Source organism: Gadus macrocephalus, chromosome 9 (genome assembly GCF_031168955.1).
Source record: "Gadus macrocephalus chromosome 9, ASM3116895v1".
Taxonomy (NCBI): domain Eukaryota; kingdom Metazoa; phylum Chordata; class Actinopteri; order Gadiformes; family Gadidae; genus Gadus; species Gadus macrocephalus.
In genome coordinates this window covers 2,454,099-2,472,889 of record NC_082390.1, presented here as the reverse complement: position 1 = coordinate 2,472,889, position 18,791 = coordinate 2,454,099, and the positions used below count along the sequence as shown (strand labels likewise).

The 18,791-nt window shown below is 48.5% G+C and overlaps 1 protein-coding gene across 1 annotated transcript; it reads right to left on the bottom strand.

Annotated features, from left to right (window-relative positions):
- Positions 1-12: 12 nt before the first annotated feature.
- On the bottom strand, positions 13-18,495 carry LOC132464047 (receptor-type tyrosine-protein phosphatase beta-like; the record flags this gene model as incomplete). The annotated part of the gene is given in 29 exon segments (XM_060060213.1): positions 13-1,146; positions 1,311-1,431; positions 2,450-2,585; positions 3,048-3,211; positions 3,769-3,891; positions 4,203-4,337; positions 4,898-4,974; positions 5,368-5,458; positions 5,551-5,632; positions 5,853-5,870; positions 6,350-6,433; positions 6,656-6,761; positions 6,993-7,099; positions 7,243-7,522; positions 8,430-8,579; positions 9,244-9,522; positions 10,174-10,461; positions 11,071-11,337; positions 12,129-12,392; positions 12,914-13,183; positions 13,980-14,243; positions 15,436-15,699; positions 17,279-17,419; positions 17,422-17,451; positions 17,454-17,522; positions 17,525-17,536; positions 18,221-18,280; positions 18,283-18,321; positions 18,324-18,495. Coding segments are annotated over 29 exon segments (4,116 nt in total), but the record flags the coding sequence as incomplete, so codon positions are not given.
- Positions 18,496-18,791: the final 296 nt, after the last annotated feature.

The following is an 18,791-nucleotide window of genomic DNA, read 5'->3' as shown; positions in this document are numbered from 1 at the left end:
AGTCATGCGATGTTAAAAACATAATTACTCGTTTTATTTAAACACCCACAGAATATGCGTCACGATATGCCATATACATACGATCATTATATGTGAAAAGTAGTAACTATATCCAAGCTGGCATTCTTGGGCATCGGCCGCAAATATAGTGAGTTCCTTTCAGCATTCCTTGACAGTGACTGTTACATGTCATGTTACAATTCGTGTTTGAGCAAGAATATACCATTGAGTGTGGAATATGCTTAAATCTGATTTAAAATAGTTTTCGATTTATCAATTATTTTGATTGCTTAAAAATATTTCCTCTCCATACATTGAACACTTTCTTATTTAAATAACTGAGGGGGAAAAGCATGAGTCTTTAAAAAAAAATGCATAATCCTGATTTAGTGTAATATATCAGGCAATGGACCATAACCTTCTTAATTTTGTGAATGTAAAAAATGGAATACATTTTATGTATGCTACAAATTGCACCTTATACATTTGAGTTAATGTAAAATGTGCAGTAGGAAAGATACAGCATACTAGATAGATTAGATTAAGAAAAGTTAGATTCACATCAATCGATACATAAATTAAACAGTACATTTTGGACAGTATTTTAAAAACTTTTTTAACTTGGCTTCACAAAGTGACTTGAGCAACCAAGTCATTAGTTAAAGGCACCGTGATTTAAATGCTGTTGGGGGAAAATAATCTGCTGACTTCACTTTTACTCATGATGAATCACTCTCTGTGAGTGGCTAGTGACACAGAAAACCTTTACAGTACAAGACTCTAGTTGAGCCAACAGCCGTTCTCCGAAAATCAAATGTTCATACTTTGGTTTTGTGCTGTAGTCATTATGTGCAAATTTATTTTTAGCTTATTACTATCATAAAATCCGAAGATTGTCGAAATATTGCAAAATATATACAAACACCAACATAATGTATACACAATTCAGTTTAAAGTTATATTGTTGCTATAAGTTAATGGTCATATACTTTCCTCTATGATATTTTGTCATAAACACATAAAATATTGAATAAAAAAATATAATTGTGATGTATTACAGTAGTGCTACAAATATAACTGTACAGTCAATCTCTTTTTTCTTGCTCCATCACCAATACAATCTTTAACGCCTGGTGAACACCATATCTGTGGGTAATAATAAAAATATATAAATTATTAGTAAATAATAAAATAATACTAAATTTGCATCGGTTCTAAAAACCTGTTTAATAGTTCTTTAACTGCAGAACACAATTGAGCATTTCTAGTCTCCCCTGAACACAGTTCTAGACGTGGTTGTGGAGGGTTACCTCTTTGAGTGTCATGGTGGACATTCTCATAGATGGGGTACAGGAGGTTCTCTTGTTCCCTGCGAAGCTTCCTGGCCCTCAGCACGTCACGCACGCACTGGTGGAGGTAGGCGTACTGGCACTGGAGGGACGGAAAGCAGAGATGACCACACTGTCCACAAAGTGGCCCAGACACCAACGCTTTTCCTCAGGAATAAAACAGACTCAGTCTCCACATGATTCATAACAGAGATGCAAAGACTTAGACGGCAAAAGGGTTGAGTGAGTGAGCTTTAGCGCATCATCATTCTACCAACGTTTTTCAAACCGCCTTTTCAAACCGCTTTTTCAAACCGCTTTTTCAAACCGGAGCGCTTCCCCCCAAAGGATTGGAAACAATGTTGTACAATTGTTTGTCAAAGTTGGTTCTGGTATGATATGAGGGGGAAGACCAATGGTTTTATTTAATTTCTATCATTTTGAAAAATGTTCTCATGCAATCTTGTTGACGTACATCCATGATCCAGTGCCAGGTCCGTCCTGTAAAACCCTGTTCGCTCGAACCACATCCACTTCATTTGTACTATCACAAAAATAATCAGCCAGTTTATATTAACACAGTGTTAGTGTAAGGCATTCCATCTATATGTAGCTAGCTTAAGTAGAGTCATACACACACACACACACACACACACACACACACACACACACACACGTCACACACACACACACACACACACACACACACACACACACACACACACACACACACACACACACACACACGTCACACACACACACACACACACACACACACACACACACACACACACACACACACACACACACACACACACACGTGCATACACATACAGACACTCAAACGCACACACATACACACACACAACCATATAAACACACAGACAACCACAACCATATAAACACACAGAAACACACACAGACACACAACCAAGTCAAGTCACTAGTCACACTAGTCACAAGTCACACCCTAACCACACGCACAAACACACACACAACCACACACACAAACACACACACAAACACAACCACGCACACACACACGCACACACACACACACACACACATACAAACACACAGACAAACACACACACACACACACACACACACAGAGTTCGTACCTCGGTCTGGACCATGTGGGATCGGTGCAGGCGCAGGTCGAACACGGCGCCGTAGATGTCCAGCGCGTCCTTGGTGTCGAGCTGCTGCAGAACGCGGTCCAGGACGATGAAGGTTCCGGTGCGCCCCACGCCGGCGCTGGTGGGGGGGTGGGGGTGGGGGTGGGAGCGAGAGGAGACACAAAAAGTAGGCATCAAGACAAAGGTTCATACTGTTCATCAGTGATTCCGACTGGCATTGCACTGCTGAACAAGAACTTACCTGCAGGAGAGCACTTTGAATAGCGCCATGCACTTTCCCTCTCTCTGGACTGTTACGAGCATGCACAAATGCACTTTACCATCCTATTTATGATGTGTAGAGGGCTCTACGTCTTTTGTCCTGGTGTTGTGTTGTGGGGGGGTGGGGGGGGGGGGGGGGGTGAGGATTTCTATCTGTCTTGTCTAGCTGTCTTCTGTATTGTCCCTTTCTGTCCATGAGTGTATCCGATGTACTGTATGGCGCAGATCAATTTTCCGCAAGGACAAATAAATATCTATCTATATACGTCTTGTAGTCGTGTCGTGAGCGGGCATGGTGGTGGGGGGGGGGGTTCTGTACCTGCAGTGGGCCGCGGTGGGCCCGGACCCAGGGCTCCTGTTGATGTAGTCCCGGACCGTGCGGACGAACTGGATCAGGGACTGGGTGGTCTCGGGCACGCCGTGGTCGGGCCACACGGTGTAGTGGAACTGACGCACCAGCCTGGAGTAGGTCAGCTGGTCCTCCTGGGGACACACACGCCCACGGGACACTCGTTACAAGTTTCACGCTGTTTTATACTGTGTTTATGCTACCACGGTTTTTGTTATATTGCTTTACGTTTCACTTCAAATCATCCTAAACCATCGCACTCAGAAATACTGCATGTTGGTTGGCCCAAAGAATAAACCAAAATCGTTTTCTTTCTACTCTTGCGAATTGGGAATTGACAATTGGTTGCAAGATTATTTACCAGAGGTGAATTAATCATAAGGAAGTCGTTGACTGACTGCTGTAGTATTGGATTAGTTTACACTGAACTGTAGTATTCTTACCTATCTGTTCCTAGTATTTTAACTCAAACTACACTCGTATTGTAACTCATTCCACAGTAGTATTGTATCTCATACTGAAGTAGTATTCCATCCCATACTCCAATCGTATTGTAACCCATACTATAATAGTATCCTAACCCATGCAACAGTAGGTAACTCATAAAACAGTAGTATTGTAAGCCATACTACAGTAGTAATCGAACCCATACAACAGTAGTAACCCATAATGCAGTAGTATTGTAACTTACACTGCAGATCTTGAACTCCCGTATGGTCCACTCGGGCAGGACGGACTCGGACAGCATCTGGACTATCAGGTCCCCGTAGTACAGGGGCTCGTGGTCGAAGGGCCAGTAGTGATCACACTTGACCTGTTCATGAAGACATGCATGCCCAGGTTAGTCACCTTAACGTCCCGGACAGAAACACACGTGATAACACATTATTTCTATAAGTCCCCAGCTGCCGGATGCTGACCCCATGTTGTACAACATGTTGCATAACATGTTGCTACCCTCCTAGCTACCTGCTTTACCTTGAGTCAATGCAACATAGTCAAGCAGTTCTTCAACCGATTATCATTCTATGCATACATTTCTCTTAAATGATCATCGCGAGAAGTGATTACGCGAATCACATGGAACCTCTTGTTCCTATAGTCGCCAATCTTCTCTGGACCCACCCTGCCTTTCTCCACACACTGTGTGACCATGACGACGTTATGGACGTTCTGCTCCCAGACCATCTTCCAGAAGTCGTCCTTAGTCCCCGGAAGAGGGCCCTGCGTGGCGATGTACTCCCTGCGGAAGTTGTTTCCCTGGAACAACATTCACACGAGTCTTAAAGGGCGAACACTGGAACACGGCTCTGGAAAGCCAACAGTAAAAATTAATCCAAGTAATCAGATGTTAATAAAATAATGTTCTCTCTTACTTCGTTTACATAATAATAATCATAATAATAATAATAATGCATTTTATTTATGGGTGACTTTCTTGACACTCAAGGTCACCTTCCTGAATCAAACATTCATAAGAGCAAACAAACAACAACAACAACATAATAAAACAGTTTACAAGAGAAAAACAGTGGGGTCATTCTAGTCCCAAGAATGCAACTGACTTAAAGGCTGAATAGATACGTTTTCAGATGAGTTTACATAAAACAAACAGTACGAAATGGCCGACTGTTGGATAAAGATTTTCCTGGTTGCAGGATCAATCAAATCCAAGAATCAATGCATGAGTAAATTCAGAAAGTGACGTCAGCCTAATACCTCACTTTTGTCTGACGTAATCTGCATTTGTAAAACAACCACAAAAACCACCCAAGGTCAGAACGCCCGAGTGAAATCACTGTGTGTGTGAGGGATCGTACAGGAATATAGCTGGCGTTGATGTAATCGGAGCAGGGGTCATCGTCTACACAGGCCAGCTTCACCCGCGTTGAGTCATCTGGACATCAAATAAATAGGAGGGGTTGAGAAACAACATCCTACGCCCTTTGCACTCTCTTTTGCATAACGCAACTCTCCAATGTCCATCACTGTACAAAATGGAAGATATAGAATTACTTTGCTGCAAAATGCTGTAGCACTTACATTTCCTGTAAATAAAACTACATTTTCCTTTCTGGTTAGTTGCTAACTGCTTTTTATTTGTTTTGCACCTGTACTCTTTTCAATGATAATTGCGTTCCTACTAAAACTGCAAATATGAAATAGAGCTTTGTAGTCACTGTACGGTTGAAAGAAATTTTTTGAAGAGTTAATTCTAGTTGGTATTAATCCTTGCCAGTTATTATCAGTTTAGTTGTGGCTCTTTACTGCTGGCTATGCAGCGACTCACAGGGGAGAATGTTGTTGTATCGGTTCTTCCCGCGGTTCTCCGGGAGCAGAGCAGTATCCAGTGGCTGGTTCCGACCCACCTCCTTCAGATCCTGAAGAGAAGAGATTGAGACAATGACCATGAGCCTCGAGAGACATTTCAGTGAAGTAGAAGTCTAGGAATTATCATCTTAAAGACCCTTACCTCAAACTCCTCGGACAGAAAGTAGTTGGAGTCAGCCTGCAGTTTGGAGAAGTGGCCGTCAAAGTTCATGATCTTGATGGGGCTGGGTTGGAGAGGAAACGGAGGAATAAACATTCACGTCATAAGGAGAAGTACACAAAGCATGAGAAAGCAGAACTGGGTTTCAATTCAACTCAGTTAAGTGTTAAAATAAAATAAATAAATGTTACAAAGGTTTTCAAGGAAACTTATACATAAGATCCTAACCCTGACAAAAACAACATGCAAAGCACATCGGGAACGTAGTTAAACACAGAACTAACCTTGAAATGCGGCGGTTCCTGAAATGGAAGGGACAAATGTTAGGGCTGAGAAGATGACAGGATCGGCCCAATTAATAGAGTCCAACCTTCAAGCTGAATGGCTTAAGAAACATCGTGACCTCAGCGAATCTGTGACCTCATTTAAACTACGCCGTTACTAAGCCACATCTGGCCAAATGGCGTCACCGCATTCCACGGCACACCTTGTCTTTCCCCTCTCAGGGAGGTCTAATTATCATCCCATTAGAATCAGACATACACAATGAGCTGGGAATGCCTTGGCTAAGGGACAAAAACAGGTGTGCCTCCATGGTGTGACGCAACATGGAGTGTACTGTCCCTTTACTAAATCCAGCGATAGCACGTATCCTAGTACTGGTGTGTTGTATATAATTGTGTGCGGCTAGCATGAGCAAATATCCACACATCTTAGTCATATCTTCATGGGACCACAAGTGCGGAGCGTAAGTGGAGATAAAGAGGTGCTGGTGTGTTACCCTCGGACTCCCATGTACACTCCAGAGCTGGGTGATCTCTCTCTCCTCATGCTCATCCTGACGACTGGTGTCTCTTCCACACTCCTGCACACACAGAGCATCTGTCAGTTCAGAGACATAGCTGGCGGGAAGCCAACAAGGCCCCACATCACAATACAGATCTCACAGTGCGGAAAGAAAATCGATATTATTCATCGGAGCACACAGTTCTACGTACATTGGCGAGTATATTCGAGAGACAGACAGAAGGGCAGAAAGAGTAAGAGCGAGAGGCGACGAGCGGGAGACAGAGTACAAAGCACTCACACTTTGCGGGCCTTCTGTCTGCAGACGAGCAGAGCGGTCACGCCGATCATCATGGAGATGAGGAACAGGCCGGCGCTGATGCCCTCCATCACCCCGCTCCCAGGCTCTGCAGGGCAATGAGACACAGGGCGTTCACACAACCACACCAAGAACCCACATCAAGGTCTCATAAGGCTTTTGTTTGTCATAAAGACCTTCAAATATAGTGGCCTTTGTCCCGTCTCAAATATCTGTGGGCACCCACGACACGATATCGATTTTGTCGTGATTCGACTGTGTGGATAACAAACGACGATCTTGTTCACCACGGCCCGGCTTTCAGAGAGGACTCTCTTACCGGCCTCGGTGACGACGGGCAGTGACAGGTAGGTGTCGGTGAAGAGCGGCGAGGCGCCGGCATTCTGGTGGTCGTCCAGCAGCTGGGTGTAGGCCCGCACGCTCAGCCTGGAACACACACAACGAACCGGCGGGGCCACCGTGAGCCTCGCGCTGCTTCAAGTCGACTCTGAGTCGTGGAGTTCATCGCCCCCCCCCCCCCCCCCCCCCACCGCGAGCCTTTCCCCCCCCCCCCTGACCCCTCCCGTTACCTGTAGGCGGTTTGAGGTTTGAGGGGTCCGTCGCAGAAGGGCCCGGTCTCCCCCTCCAGGTCGGGGTCTACCGGCTCTCCGTCCGTGGCGTCGCAGTCCCCTCCCAGTGTGTCCATGCCCGTTCCCAGGCTGATGTCGAAGCTCTGGGGGGCCACGTCCGGGCCCTCGGCACAGTTGCTGGGGAAGTAGGCCGTCTGGTAGGACTTGACCGAGCTGTTGGTTTTGTACTCCAGGTAGGAGGGGAGGGGGTGCTGCTGGTCGGGCTGGAGCATCTCGCTGTCTGCGTTGGGGACACAGCACCGGGGAGAATTACGTAAGGGACAATGTAGAGAACAGCCGGTCATTATCGGGAAAATAAAGCCCAGACAGGGCGAACAGGACCCGGACACCAACCGGAGCTGTCTTGCTTCACCCTGAAGATAATGACCGGCGTAATGACCAGCGTTCTACACATTCTCCCGCTTATTACACGGCTACTTGCCAAAACTAAAAAATAACCTCTTTTTTTTTTTACAATTTATTTGTTACCCTTCGCAGCGTTGATCAGTGGATAAATAGTTCGCCAAAGACGTTGACGTCACTTAGCAACCAAACACGCTGGGGTTGATCAAATTTCCTTGAAAGTGGTCAATATATGCTTAGCAACGGTCAATTATCTAAATATATCAAAGTTCATCAGGTCAAAGTCATTAGTCACCTTTTCCAAACATGACATAATCGGTGACTTATGAATGATCCTTTATCACAGCCTGTTTAATCATACAAAGGCCTCTGTAGGGCTGTTGACTGAAATGGTATTTTGAGGGGGGGGGGGGGGGGGGGGCGATGAGGAGTAGGTCAGGTGTAGGTCAGGTGTCCATTTCTTTGTAAGATTAGGTCACTTTTGTCCAAATAAATGTGACTAAACATTGTAATCATATGCTTCCAGTATCCTGTAACCCAGCAGTAGTGTGCAGTCGATGGCGCATCCTTTCAACAGCATGTCTTTATCAATATCTAACCTCCATGTTGTCAGCACAGTGTTATCCTGACCCTCTATATTTATCATATTGCGACACAAATGCTTTTGCTGCATCTTTGTGCTTGTGCGTGCTAGGGAATGTGTGTGAGTGTGAGTTCATATGTACAAGGATGAACGTGGTGTCTATCTATGCAGCGCCGCTATATCCCGGGGGGGGGGCATGTACCCTCAGACTCGGTCACCACCACGGTGAAGTTGCGCACGGCTCCGTTGATGTCGCTGAACCAGCTGCAGTTGAAGCTGAAGACGATGGAGGACTTGGAGACCACCGCCACCCGGTCGCTCACTCGGACGCTGGGAGGGGGCACGGGAGGGCCTGGGGGGAGGGGTGGAGGGGGGGAGGGGGGGAGGGGGGAGGTCAATTTGCTGTTTAAATCACTTGAACATGTTCCATAGGAAGAATAGTTTGTTCACACTTTATCACATGTGATTTCACATGTGTTGTACACAGTATTCACATGTGCTATACAGGCTGATTCAAATGTGACGTATGGTTTTATTCACATGTAATATAAAGGTTTATTCACATGGGATATGCAGTATTAGTACGTGAACCTCCTAAGATGACGCAATTCGATTGGTTCGCTATCTCGGGATATCGGGCGATATCCAGAGATTAAGATCGCAAACTCAGGATATTGTTTTCTAATGGGGAGGGCGAGTGACGGTCGTCTCGTCACGCTGATAAAAGCAAATAAGGCCCGGCAAAAAGGGTTATCTTGTTTATTTTCGGAGTGTTCACATTTAGTACCGGTATATATCACCTCGGGAAATAATTGTTAATTATTCACGTGATGGATCGATTCATCACGATGTATATCTGTTTATTCCGACCATTCCTGCAGGTTTGACTCAAAGCGATTTTCAGGTTCATTCACACGTGACATGCAGGGTTGATTTGAGTGATGGTCAGGTTCATTCTCACGCGACACACAGGTGCATCCACCTGCGACGCGGCGGCACGCCCGTTGGCTACTCACGGTCGATCATGGTCACCACGCTGTCCCGCGCCGCCTCGCTCACCATGGTGTCCGAGATGACCTTGACGGACACGGTGTAGCGCTTGTGGGGCTCCAGCTGGCTGATGAGGTAGACGGTGGAGTCGCGGCCGGTGCGGCGCGAGTACACCAGGGTGCGGGAGCCCTGGTGGAGGCACTCCACGGTGTAGGAGTCGTACTCGGCCCGGGGCGCGCCCCAGGAGCAGGAGATGGAGGTGGAGCTCTGGGGGCGGCAGTGCAGGCCGTGGACCCGGCCGGGCTCTGGAGGAGGAGGAGGTGGAGGAGGGGGGGGGAGGAGGAGGAGGGTGTGGAGAAGGGGGGGAGGAGGAGGAGGAGGAGGAGGTGGGGGAGGAGGAGGAGGAGGGTGAGGGGGAGGAGGACGATGTGGGGGGGGAGGAGGAGGGGGAGGAGGGTGAGGAGGGTGAGGGGGAGAAGGAGGGGAGGCGGAGGAGGAGGTGGGGGAGGAGGAGGAGGAGGTGGGGGAGGAGGAGGAGGTGGAGGAGGAGGAGTGAGAGGAGATGGATCAGGACTCTTAAATCCAGGAGGTGCTGATGGGGAGAGAACCTATGCACAGGGAGCTATGTCGCTATGGTTACATGACCACAGATTTAGCCACAGTGTGAACACACCTAGAAACACAGGATCGGTAGGTCACTGCAAAGAGAGGATTTTGCTCCAAAAACAAATTTTCATAAGTGCCCCAAACGGGAATCAGCCGACTACAGCCAGAAACACTAACAGCACTGTATGTCTCTCGCGGGAAATCAGTTCTCCAGAGCCTGCAGCTACGGGTATCAAAGGTACGGGCATCAAAGGTACAAGACCCGAATGCATGGTCTAAAAAAAAGTGTAAGAAAAATCGTGTGAATGAATAGTTGTAGGTCGCCCTGGACAGCGGGAGGGTCCACCTACTGGTGCGGATGCTCTTGTAGACGGTGGCGCTGTAGGCGGGCCGGGCGCCGGCCTCGGTGGCCCCGCTAACCGTGCGCAGGCTGAGGGTGTAGAGCCTCCCGGGGTAGAAGCCCTGCAGGAGCCGGCTGCCAGAGGTGCGGGCGAGGTAGGGGTTGACCACGGACAGCTGCACCTTGGGGACCCACTGCAGGTCATAGTCGTCGTAGTCCGAGTCCACGGGCCCGCTCCACGTGACCTCCACCGAGGTGTTGGTGACGCCGAGGAACAGGGAGGTCGGGGGTCGCGGGGCTGGGGGTACGGCGAGCGGGGGAGAAGACGGGGTGAGCAGAGTGGAAACGGCGTAAACCTTGTATAGTGCGTTACAGTGGGACCTGGGCTAACGCGTGTGACGGCGCATCTTATCATCATCATCACAATCATCATTATCATCATCATCCTCATCACAATCGTCATCATCAAAACAATCATCATTATCATCATCATCACAATCATCATCATCATCATCATCATCACAATCATCACCATCATCATCATCACAATCATCATCATCTTCATCATAATCACAATCATCACCATCATCACAATAATCATCATCATCATCATCATCCTCATCACAATCATCATCAAAACAATCATCATTATCATCATCATCACAATCATCATCATCATCATCATAATCACAATCATCACCATCATCACAATCATCATCCTCATCATCATCATCATCATCACCATCACCATCATCACAATAATCATCACCATCATCATCATCATCATCATCATCATCCTCCTCATCATCATCCTCATCGTTCAAATGTTCTACATTCGAAAATAAACAACCGGGGATCCGTTGCGACGCCGCCCCCTGTAGGCCACACCCGATAGCGTGGCTCTTACCGGTTCGGCCCGCGGTGCTGGCGCTGTTGACCAGCTCCCCGCTACAGGTGAGCGCGACCACCTGGTACCGCCGTCCCGGCACCAGCCCCTGGAAGACGTGCTCGGTGACCCCGGCCCCCAGCGGCCGCTGGGCCTGCCGGGCTCCGTCGGGGGCGTAGAGGGACAGCAGGTAGCGGCTGAGCTCGCCCGGGGGCCGCGACCAGCTCACCCTGAGCTCCTCGGAGCGGTTGGTGCTGTGGGTCTGCAGGGACAGCACGGCCCCCGGGACTGGGGGAAAGGGAAAGACGCCACGCTGTTAAAGAGCGCCCCAGCCTAGAGGCATGATGTCAGGAAGGAACGTCGCTTGATGTCAGAGTTAGGCCCAGTCCCATTTCTACCCCCTCCCCCTTGTTTTGAAGGGGGAAGGGGAAGGGGTAAGGGGTAGAAATGGGATTGGGCCTTAAACCGTATTTTGTTTTGGGAATTATTTTTCTATTGTTCATGAGCATCATTATTTAATTATTCTTTATAGGAATTTACTGTAAGTGGATCAATTTGAATATAGATCATTGACCGACTGATTGACGTCAACATTATATTGTACTTTCGATCGATTCAGTTAAATCTAAGTTAGGCTGTTTAGAGAAACCAGTAGGCTGGATTGAGAATGTATCCAACGAAGCCCACCTCTCCCTTTAGATCTCATTCCTAGCCACTCTCCCAAAACACGACTACCTCGCTGACTTTAGCAATAGGTCTGCCAGACATTGTGGGAGACTCCGGTCATTTGCAGTACGGGCAGAATGCAAGCATGTAGCCAAGTAGGTAGGTAGGTAGGTAGGTAGGTAGGTAGGTAGGTAGGTAGGTAGGTAGGTAGGTAGGTAGGAAGGAAGGCAGAAAGACAGGTAAGCCATCTAATCATTTCATTTGGGCAAAATTGAAGGATTGGACGAGCTCACTACTGCCCCCGATGCTCAAGCGTGGTACTGCAATCTCTTCCCTGTGTCATTACGGTCCACAGGAGTAGCCTCGATCTCTCTCTATAATAGTTCCGGAATAACCGTGTATTTTAGCCTCACCAGTCCTGGCCCAGATGGCTGAGTCGTTGGTCAGCTCCCCACTCCGTGTCAACACCACCATCTTGTAAGGCGCTCCAGGCACCAGGCCCTTGAAGGAGCACTGCTGGATGGCAGACTGTCCCTTGAGCTGCTCCTGCAGCCGGTCATCCCCGTTGAACAGGAAGATGTCATAGGTCTCAAAGTCGCCCTCTGGTGGAGACCACTGGAACGACAGGCTACTTGTGGTGTTGGACTGAATGGACAGCTCGGAGACCGCGGCTGGACCTGATTACAAAGAAACATGATTTCAGAAATAGGCCAAAGAAAGTTCTGAACTTTTTCTTTATTCAGTAGAGAAAAGCTCCTTTGTAGTGATAGATATAGATAAAAAAACTTTGTTAAAAAATAATCACGCTTAGTTTTTTGGAGAGTGACCACCATAATTATATTAATGAAAGAATGAACTCTTCGTCTGGCATAGTATTTTATTCTCATTTGGATTATTAGCAACCGGGAACCAGAAAGTGTTTAGGGGAACCGGAAGCAAATCCTTTTTTTGTAGGATGGTAGGGGTAAGTCCGGCCTTTTTCGCCTCTGATTCCCTTCTGATTGGTTAGAAGGGCTCTCCTCCTATTGGTTAGGGTTAGGGTTAGCCCTAACCCTAACCCTAACCCTAACCCTAACCCTAACCCTTAACCTAAACCTAACCCTAAACTCCCCCAAAGAGATAGCCTAGGACTCATCGACTCATACGAAAAAAAGGTTCGCGAACCGGAATGTGCTTACAGGAAACAGGAAGTGCTTACGTGTGCGGCCCTCGCCGCTGACCCCCTGGCTGCTGACCCCCCCGCTGGTGGTACGGACCACCACCCGGTACTTCCTGCCGGGGGTGAGCCGGTCGAAGCGATGCTGGCCGCGTCCGTACGGCTCCGAGGAGTTGGTCACCAGCTCTCCCCTCCCATCCAGGACCTCCAGGCTGTAACCGTCGGCAACGCCCAGCGCCTGTTGCCAGGTGACCTGCAGGCTGCTGATGGTCTCCTGGGTGTCCACCTGGAGCCCCGACACGATGGAGGGCACTGGGACAGACGGACCGGGGACACACACACACACACACACACACACACACACACACACACACACACACACACACACACTGGGTTAAGGGCGGGGCATCAGGGGTCCATTGGAGCGAATGGATGAACAACTTCAGGGTGGTATAAATGGTGAGCCTGGCTATTGCCAGACCAAGCTCAATCGTAGATTGCACGTTGGTCTGGGGAGGCTGCTGTCATTCTCTTCAGCACACGAGGCGTGGTCTATGGGCTAGTTCAAGTGACTCTGTACGCGATTGGCTGCTTGCCGTCGCTTCACTGTCGTCATCGTGTTGAACAAGCCAATAGCGCGCCAGGGGGGAAAAGCCAGCTTGGCGATTGCCTCCCGCAAAACCGTATCAGAAGCAGAAAAAAATGTATTGGGTCCGCAAGGACTCAATGGGTCCGTAAACCCCCTTGCGTTGCGTCAAAGTGGAACCATAATAGACCTTTGGTGGAGCACTTTTCCTTAGCATGATGTCTTAGTGGAGATAATGTCTTTAGCAAGCAAAAAAAATGTATTGCTCTCCTCCAGGCGAATTCAAATCGCAAATCAAATTTGCAAAACCGCAATCTGATTGGCCGACGGATCCGGCGCTGACAGAAAAATGTCTCAACTTCTTGACGCAGGCCACGGAGTCAAATGGACGGACGGACCCACAATGCATTTCGCGAGCGCCCCCATGCAAAGTGAATGAGATCCGTCGACGGACGTGTACAGCGTGAACGCGGCGTTAATCTGAGTCCTGTGCCGGAGGGTACGGGTCTATCGGCCTCTCACCGGTGCGTGCGCTGGCGGTGCTGTTGTTGACCAGCTCCCCGCTGATGGACTGCACCGTGACGTCGTACAGCTGGCCCGGCTGCAGCGAGTCGAAGCGCAGCTCGTTGTGGTGCTTGGGCACGGGCCGGGCGTCCAGCCGGCGGCCCTCCCTGTGGAGGGACACCACGTAGCTGTCCACCTCCCCCTGGCCCGCCGTCCAGCTCACCCGCAGGCTGCTGCTCTCGCCGCTGTTGCTGATGTGGATGCTCTTCACCTTGCTGGGCACTGGAGGGCGCCAGAGGAGGCACGCACGCACACACACACACACAAACACACGCGCACACACACCCACACCCACACCCACACCCACACACACACACACACACACACACACACACACACACACACACACACACACACACACACACACACACGCACACACACACACCATAGAGGAATTAGATAATTAAATAAGGAATTTAAGGAATGAAATAATTCCTCGTCATCATCAACGAAAAATTACAACAATTATTGATGTTGCATAAAAAAAAGGAATGTATAGAATTGCTTTAATAAAATGAAGACATGTCTTTAATAAAATGTAAACATTTAGAATGTAAACATGTCGCACAGATTCCGTACGTATGAAAACACATTATTACATTTAAGGGGCTTCTGTGTGTTTAATGGAGGTGGTTTGTGAGCCAGGGGGCGCTCTCACCGCCCTGCCCCGGACATATGCTGCTGTTGGCTGAGGTACATGTTGGTATCTAAAGTATAGCTACAACTAGCTTTTTAATTGTTGTATGAGTTCTCTGTTAGATCAGTATCCTCAACAACAGGCTTTCACAGATCACTAGAGTCTAGACAGCTTAACACTCATAATAACATGCTGATCAAATCCAATATCTACTCTTCCCAGACTTCAAAAATAGCAACCTAATAGTGAAACCCATCCAAAAGGCAAACTCCCTCTCCAGAGGAGCACAGGTCATTGCAGTCTAACCTCCGGATTGGTTTGAACCAACAACCTACAATTAAAACTAATCTAAACCAATGAGCCGACCCCCGGCTGCAGCGCCCGTGTTGTGTGTTGAACCGTTCCGTGTGGGCAGCACAGCTCTATCGCGTGAGCCGAGCGTCTACATCCCCACCACCTCGTAAACTGGGACGTCAACAGGAAACCCCCCCCCCCCCCCCCCCCCCTCCCCGTAAGGTAAGGTAAGGTACGTTTATTTATACAGCCCATTTCATGAACAAGTGCAACTAAATGTGCTTAACAAAAGATATGATGACAACAATAATAAAAACATAAAAAAATACTGTCAAAAAAGGCAAGTGTAAGCATCAATAATCATAGTGTAATCATAGTGTAACAATACAAACGAATAAATATTTAAAGTAAGAAATCAGAGGGGGGTTAAAAGTGCAGATAGGTGAAAGGGCAAACAAGCCCCGTGAAGGCGCGACCTCTGACCTGTGCGTCCCTCGATGAACTGGGCCCTCTGGTTGGGCCCGCTGAACGTGGACACCAGGACCTTGTACATGCGCCCCGGCGTGAGGGAGGACAGCACGCACTCCCCGGCGCCGCTGCCCAGCGTGACGGGCGGGAACACCTTCAGGTCGTTGAACAGCAGCTGCACCTCGTAGTGGTCCACGTCGCCGGGCGCCGCCGCCCACGCCACCCGCAGGTCGTCGGTGCCGCGCCCGGCCAGGGTCAGCGACCGCACCGCAGCGGGGACTGGAGCAGAGACACATGTCCTTAGTATGATGTCTTAATGGAGCACATGTCCTTAGTATGATGTCTTAATGGAGGTCATGTCTTTAGTATGATGTCTTAATGGAGGTCATGTCTTTAGTATGATGTCTTAATGGAGGTCATGTCTTTAGTATGATGTCTTAATGGAGGTCATGTCTTTAGTATGATGTCTTAATGGAGGTCATGTCTTTAGTATGATGTCTTAATGGAGGTCATGTCTTTAGTATGATGTCTTAATGGAGGTCATGTCTTTAGTATGATGTCTTAATGGAGGTCATGTCTTTAGTATGATGTCTTAATGGAGGTCATGTCTTTAGTATGATGTCTTAATGGAGGTCATGTCTTTAGTATGATGTCTTAATGGAGGTCATGTCTTTAGTATGATGTCTTAATGGAGGTCATGTCTTTAGTATGATGTCTTAATGGAGGTCATGTCTTTAGTATGATGTCTTAATGGAGGTCATGTCTTTAGTATGATGTCTTAATGGAGGTCATGTCTTTAGTATGATGCCTTAATGGAGGTCATGTCTTTAGTATGATGTCTTAATGGAGGTCATGTCTTTAGTATGATGTCTTAATGGAGGTCATGTCTTTAGTATGATGTCTTAATGGAGGTCATGTCTTTAGTATGATGTCTCAGTGGAGCACATGTCTTTAGTATGATGTCTTAATGGAGGTCATGTCTTTAGTATGATGTCTTAATGGAGGTCATGTCTTTAGTATGATGTCTTAATGGAGGTCATGTCTTTAGTAAGATGTCTCAAGGGAGCACATGTCTTTAGTATGATGTCTTAATGGAGGTCATGTCTTTAGTATGATGTCTTAATGGAGGTCATGTCTTTAGTATGATGTCTTAATGGAGGTCATGTCTTTAGTATGATGTCTAAATGGAGGTCATGTCTTTAGTATGATGTCTAAATGGAGGTCATGTCTTTAGTATGATGTCTTAATGGAGCCCATGTCTTTAGTATGATGTCTTAATGGAGCACATGGCTTTAGTATGATGTCTCAGTGGAGGTCATGTCTTTAGTATGATGTCTTAATGGAGGTCATGTCTTGAGTAAGATGTCTCAGGGGAGCCCATGTCTTTAGTATGGACTACACAGACGCTTCGACCCAGTCGTGAACCTGTTTTGGTTCTGTGTCGGGTTTTAGTGAGCGGACGTGCCTCCCAAAAAATGTGAGCACTTTTCATTGGTATGATGTCTAAGGCCTAAAAAAAATAAATATTTGGTTACGGTTTCCAACCGACCCTGTCAATTTATGTGCGACCCAAATTATTTTATGAGCTAAAAAAATAAAAAATTAAAAAAATAAATTCCCTACCTACCTTTTTTAGGCCGAGATAATGTCTTTAGCAGCGGCTACATACAAATAGCAGCCTGCAACATCAACTCTTGTTTCCACAGAAGAACTGTCAGCTTTGCCCGCCAAACATGAAAGCAGACTTCTCTTGGACTAATAACAGCTGACCGTGACCGATCCCCTAGTTTTGTCTCCTTTTAAATATGAAACTGAACCCCAGGGGGGATCTGGGAGAGACTGGCCTGGGATGACTCACAGGTGCGCCCGTGCGTAGGGACGCCGGTCGCGTAGGCTCCGCTCCAGGTGATGACCAGCACAGAGTACAGCCTGCGGGCACCGGCCCGTGAACACACACTCGTTGCGCGTCTTGACACCGTCTGGTTCTGGTGGAAGAGGTGTTGTGCTTGATGACCACCTGGTAGGAGTCGAGTCTCCGGCCGCGTGGCGCCAGTACACCTTCAGGTGGTCGTCCCGCGCGTCGTGGGAGGCGGTGGGTCCTGGACGCCCGACGGCTCTGCAGCGGGAGGGCAGAGGTCGGAGGTCAGAGGTCGAGAGCAGAGGGCAGAGAGCGAGGAGAGAGAGAGAGCGAGAGAGCGAGGAGAGAGAGAGAGAGATGGGAGAGAGAGTGAAGAGAGAGAGAGAGAGGGAGAGAGAGAGAGAGAGAGAGAGAGAGAGGAGGAGAGAGAGAGAGAGCGGAGAGAGAGGAGAGAGAGAGAGGGAGAGGAGAGGAGAGAGGCGAGCGGGGAGAGGAGGGAGAGAGTTAAATAGACTTCTATCATGGTCGGTTTTCTAGACCGTGGCTTTCTAGCTTGTTTTGGTCCCAAAGCCCTATCAACACAGCACTAACACTTACACCTTATAAGAGCATCATTATGATGAGGTGTTTAGAGGTGGAGAAGCTGCTATTGTGTGTCTGATCAGCAAAATCAACATTATAATATAGACAAATCAACAATATTTCTATTTTGCTGTTTTTTATTTAGGTTTACCCAATGTACGAATCAATTGTTGATGCAGAGTGAACTCGTTGTTTGTTTGACGCTGTACACACACACACACACACACACCACCACCACACACACCACACACACCCACACACACACACACACACACACACACACACACACACCACACACACACACACGCACACTCCCTAACAACCACACAGAGGGGTGTGTGAGTGTGAGTGAGTACTGACGCGTGCGCTCCTGCACCACGGTGTGGTTCTCGTAGGCCCCGCAGCGGGCGGTGATGGAGAGTTGTAGAGGCGTCCGGACACCAGGGAGTTGAAGACGCACTGGGGCTGGACTTGGACACGGCCAGCGTGTGGGACCGCCCTGTCCGGTCCCGCAGCGACACCAGGTAGCCGTCCACCTCGCCCGGCCCCGGGCGCCACGACACGCTCAGGAAGTCCATGCGGCCGTTGTTGCTGACCGTCACCTCGCCAACCGCCGCCGGGACTGCAGAGAGAGAGAGAGGAGAGGGAGGGAGGAGGGAGGGAGGGGGGAGGGAGGGAGGGAGGGAGGGAGGGAGGGAGGGAGGGAGGGAGGAGAGAGAGGAGAGAGAGAGAGAGAGGAGAGAGAGAGAGAGAGAGAGAGAGAGAGAGAGAGAGAGAGAGAGAGAGAGAGAGGAGGAGGGAGGAGAGGGAGAGAGAGAGAGAGAGAGAGAGAGGAGAGAGAGAGAGAGAGAGAGAGAGAGGAGAGAGAGAGAGAGAGAGAGAGAGAGAGAGAGGGGAAGATACAGAGATACAGAGAGAGAGAGAGTGAGAG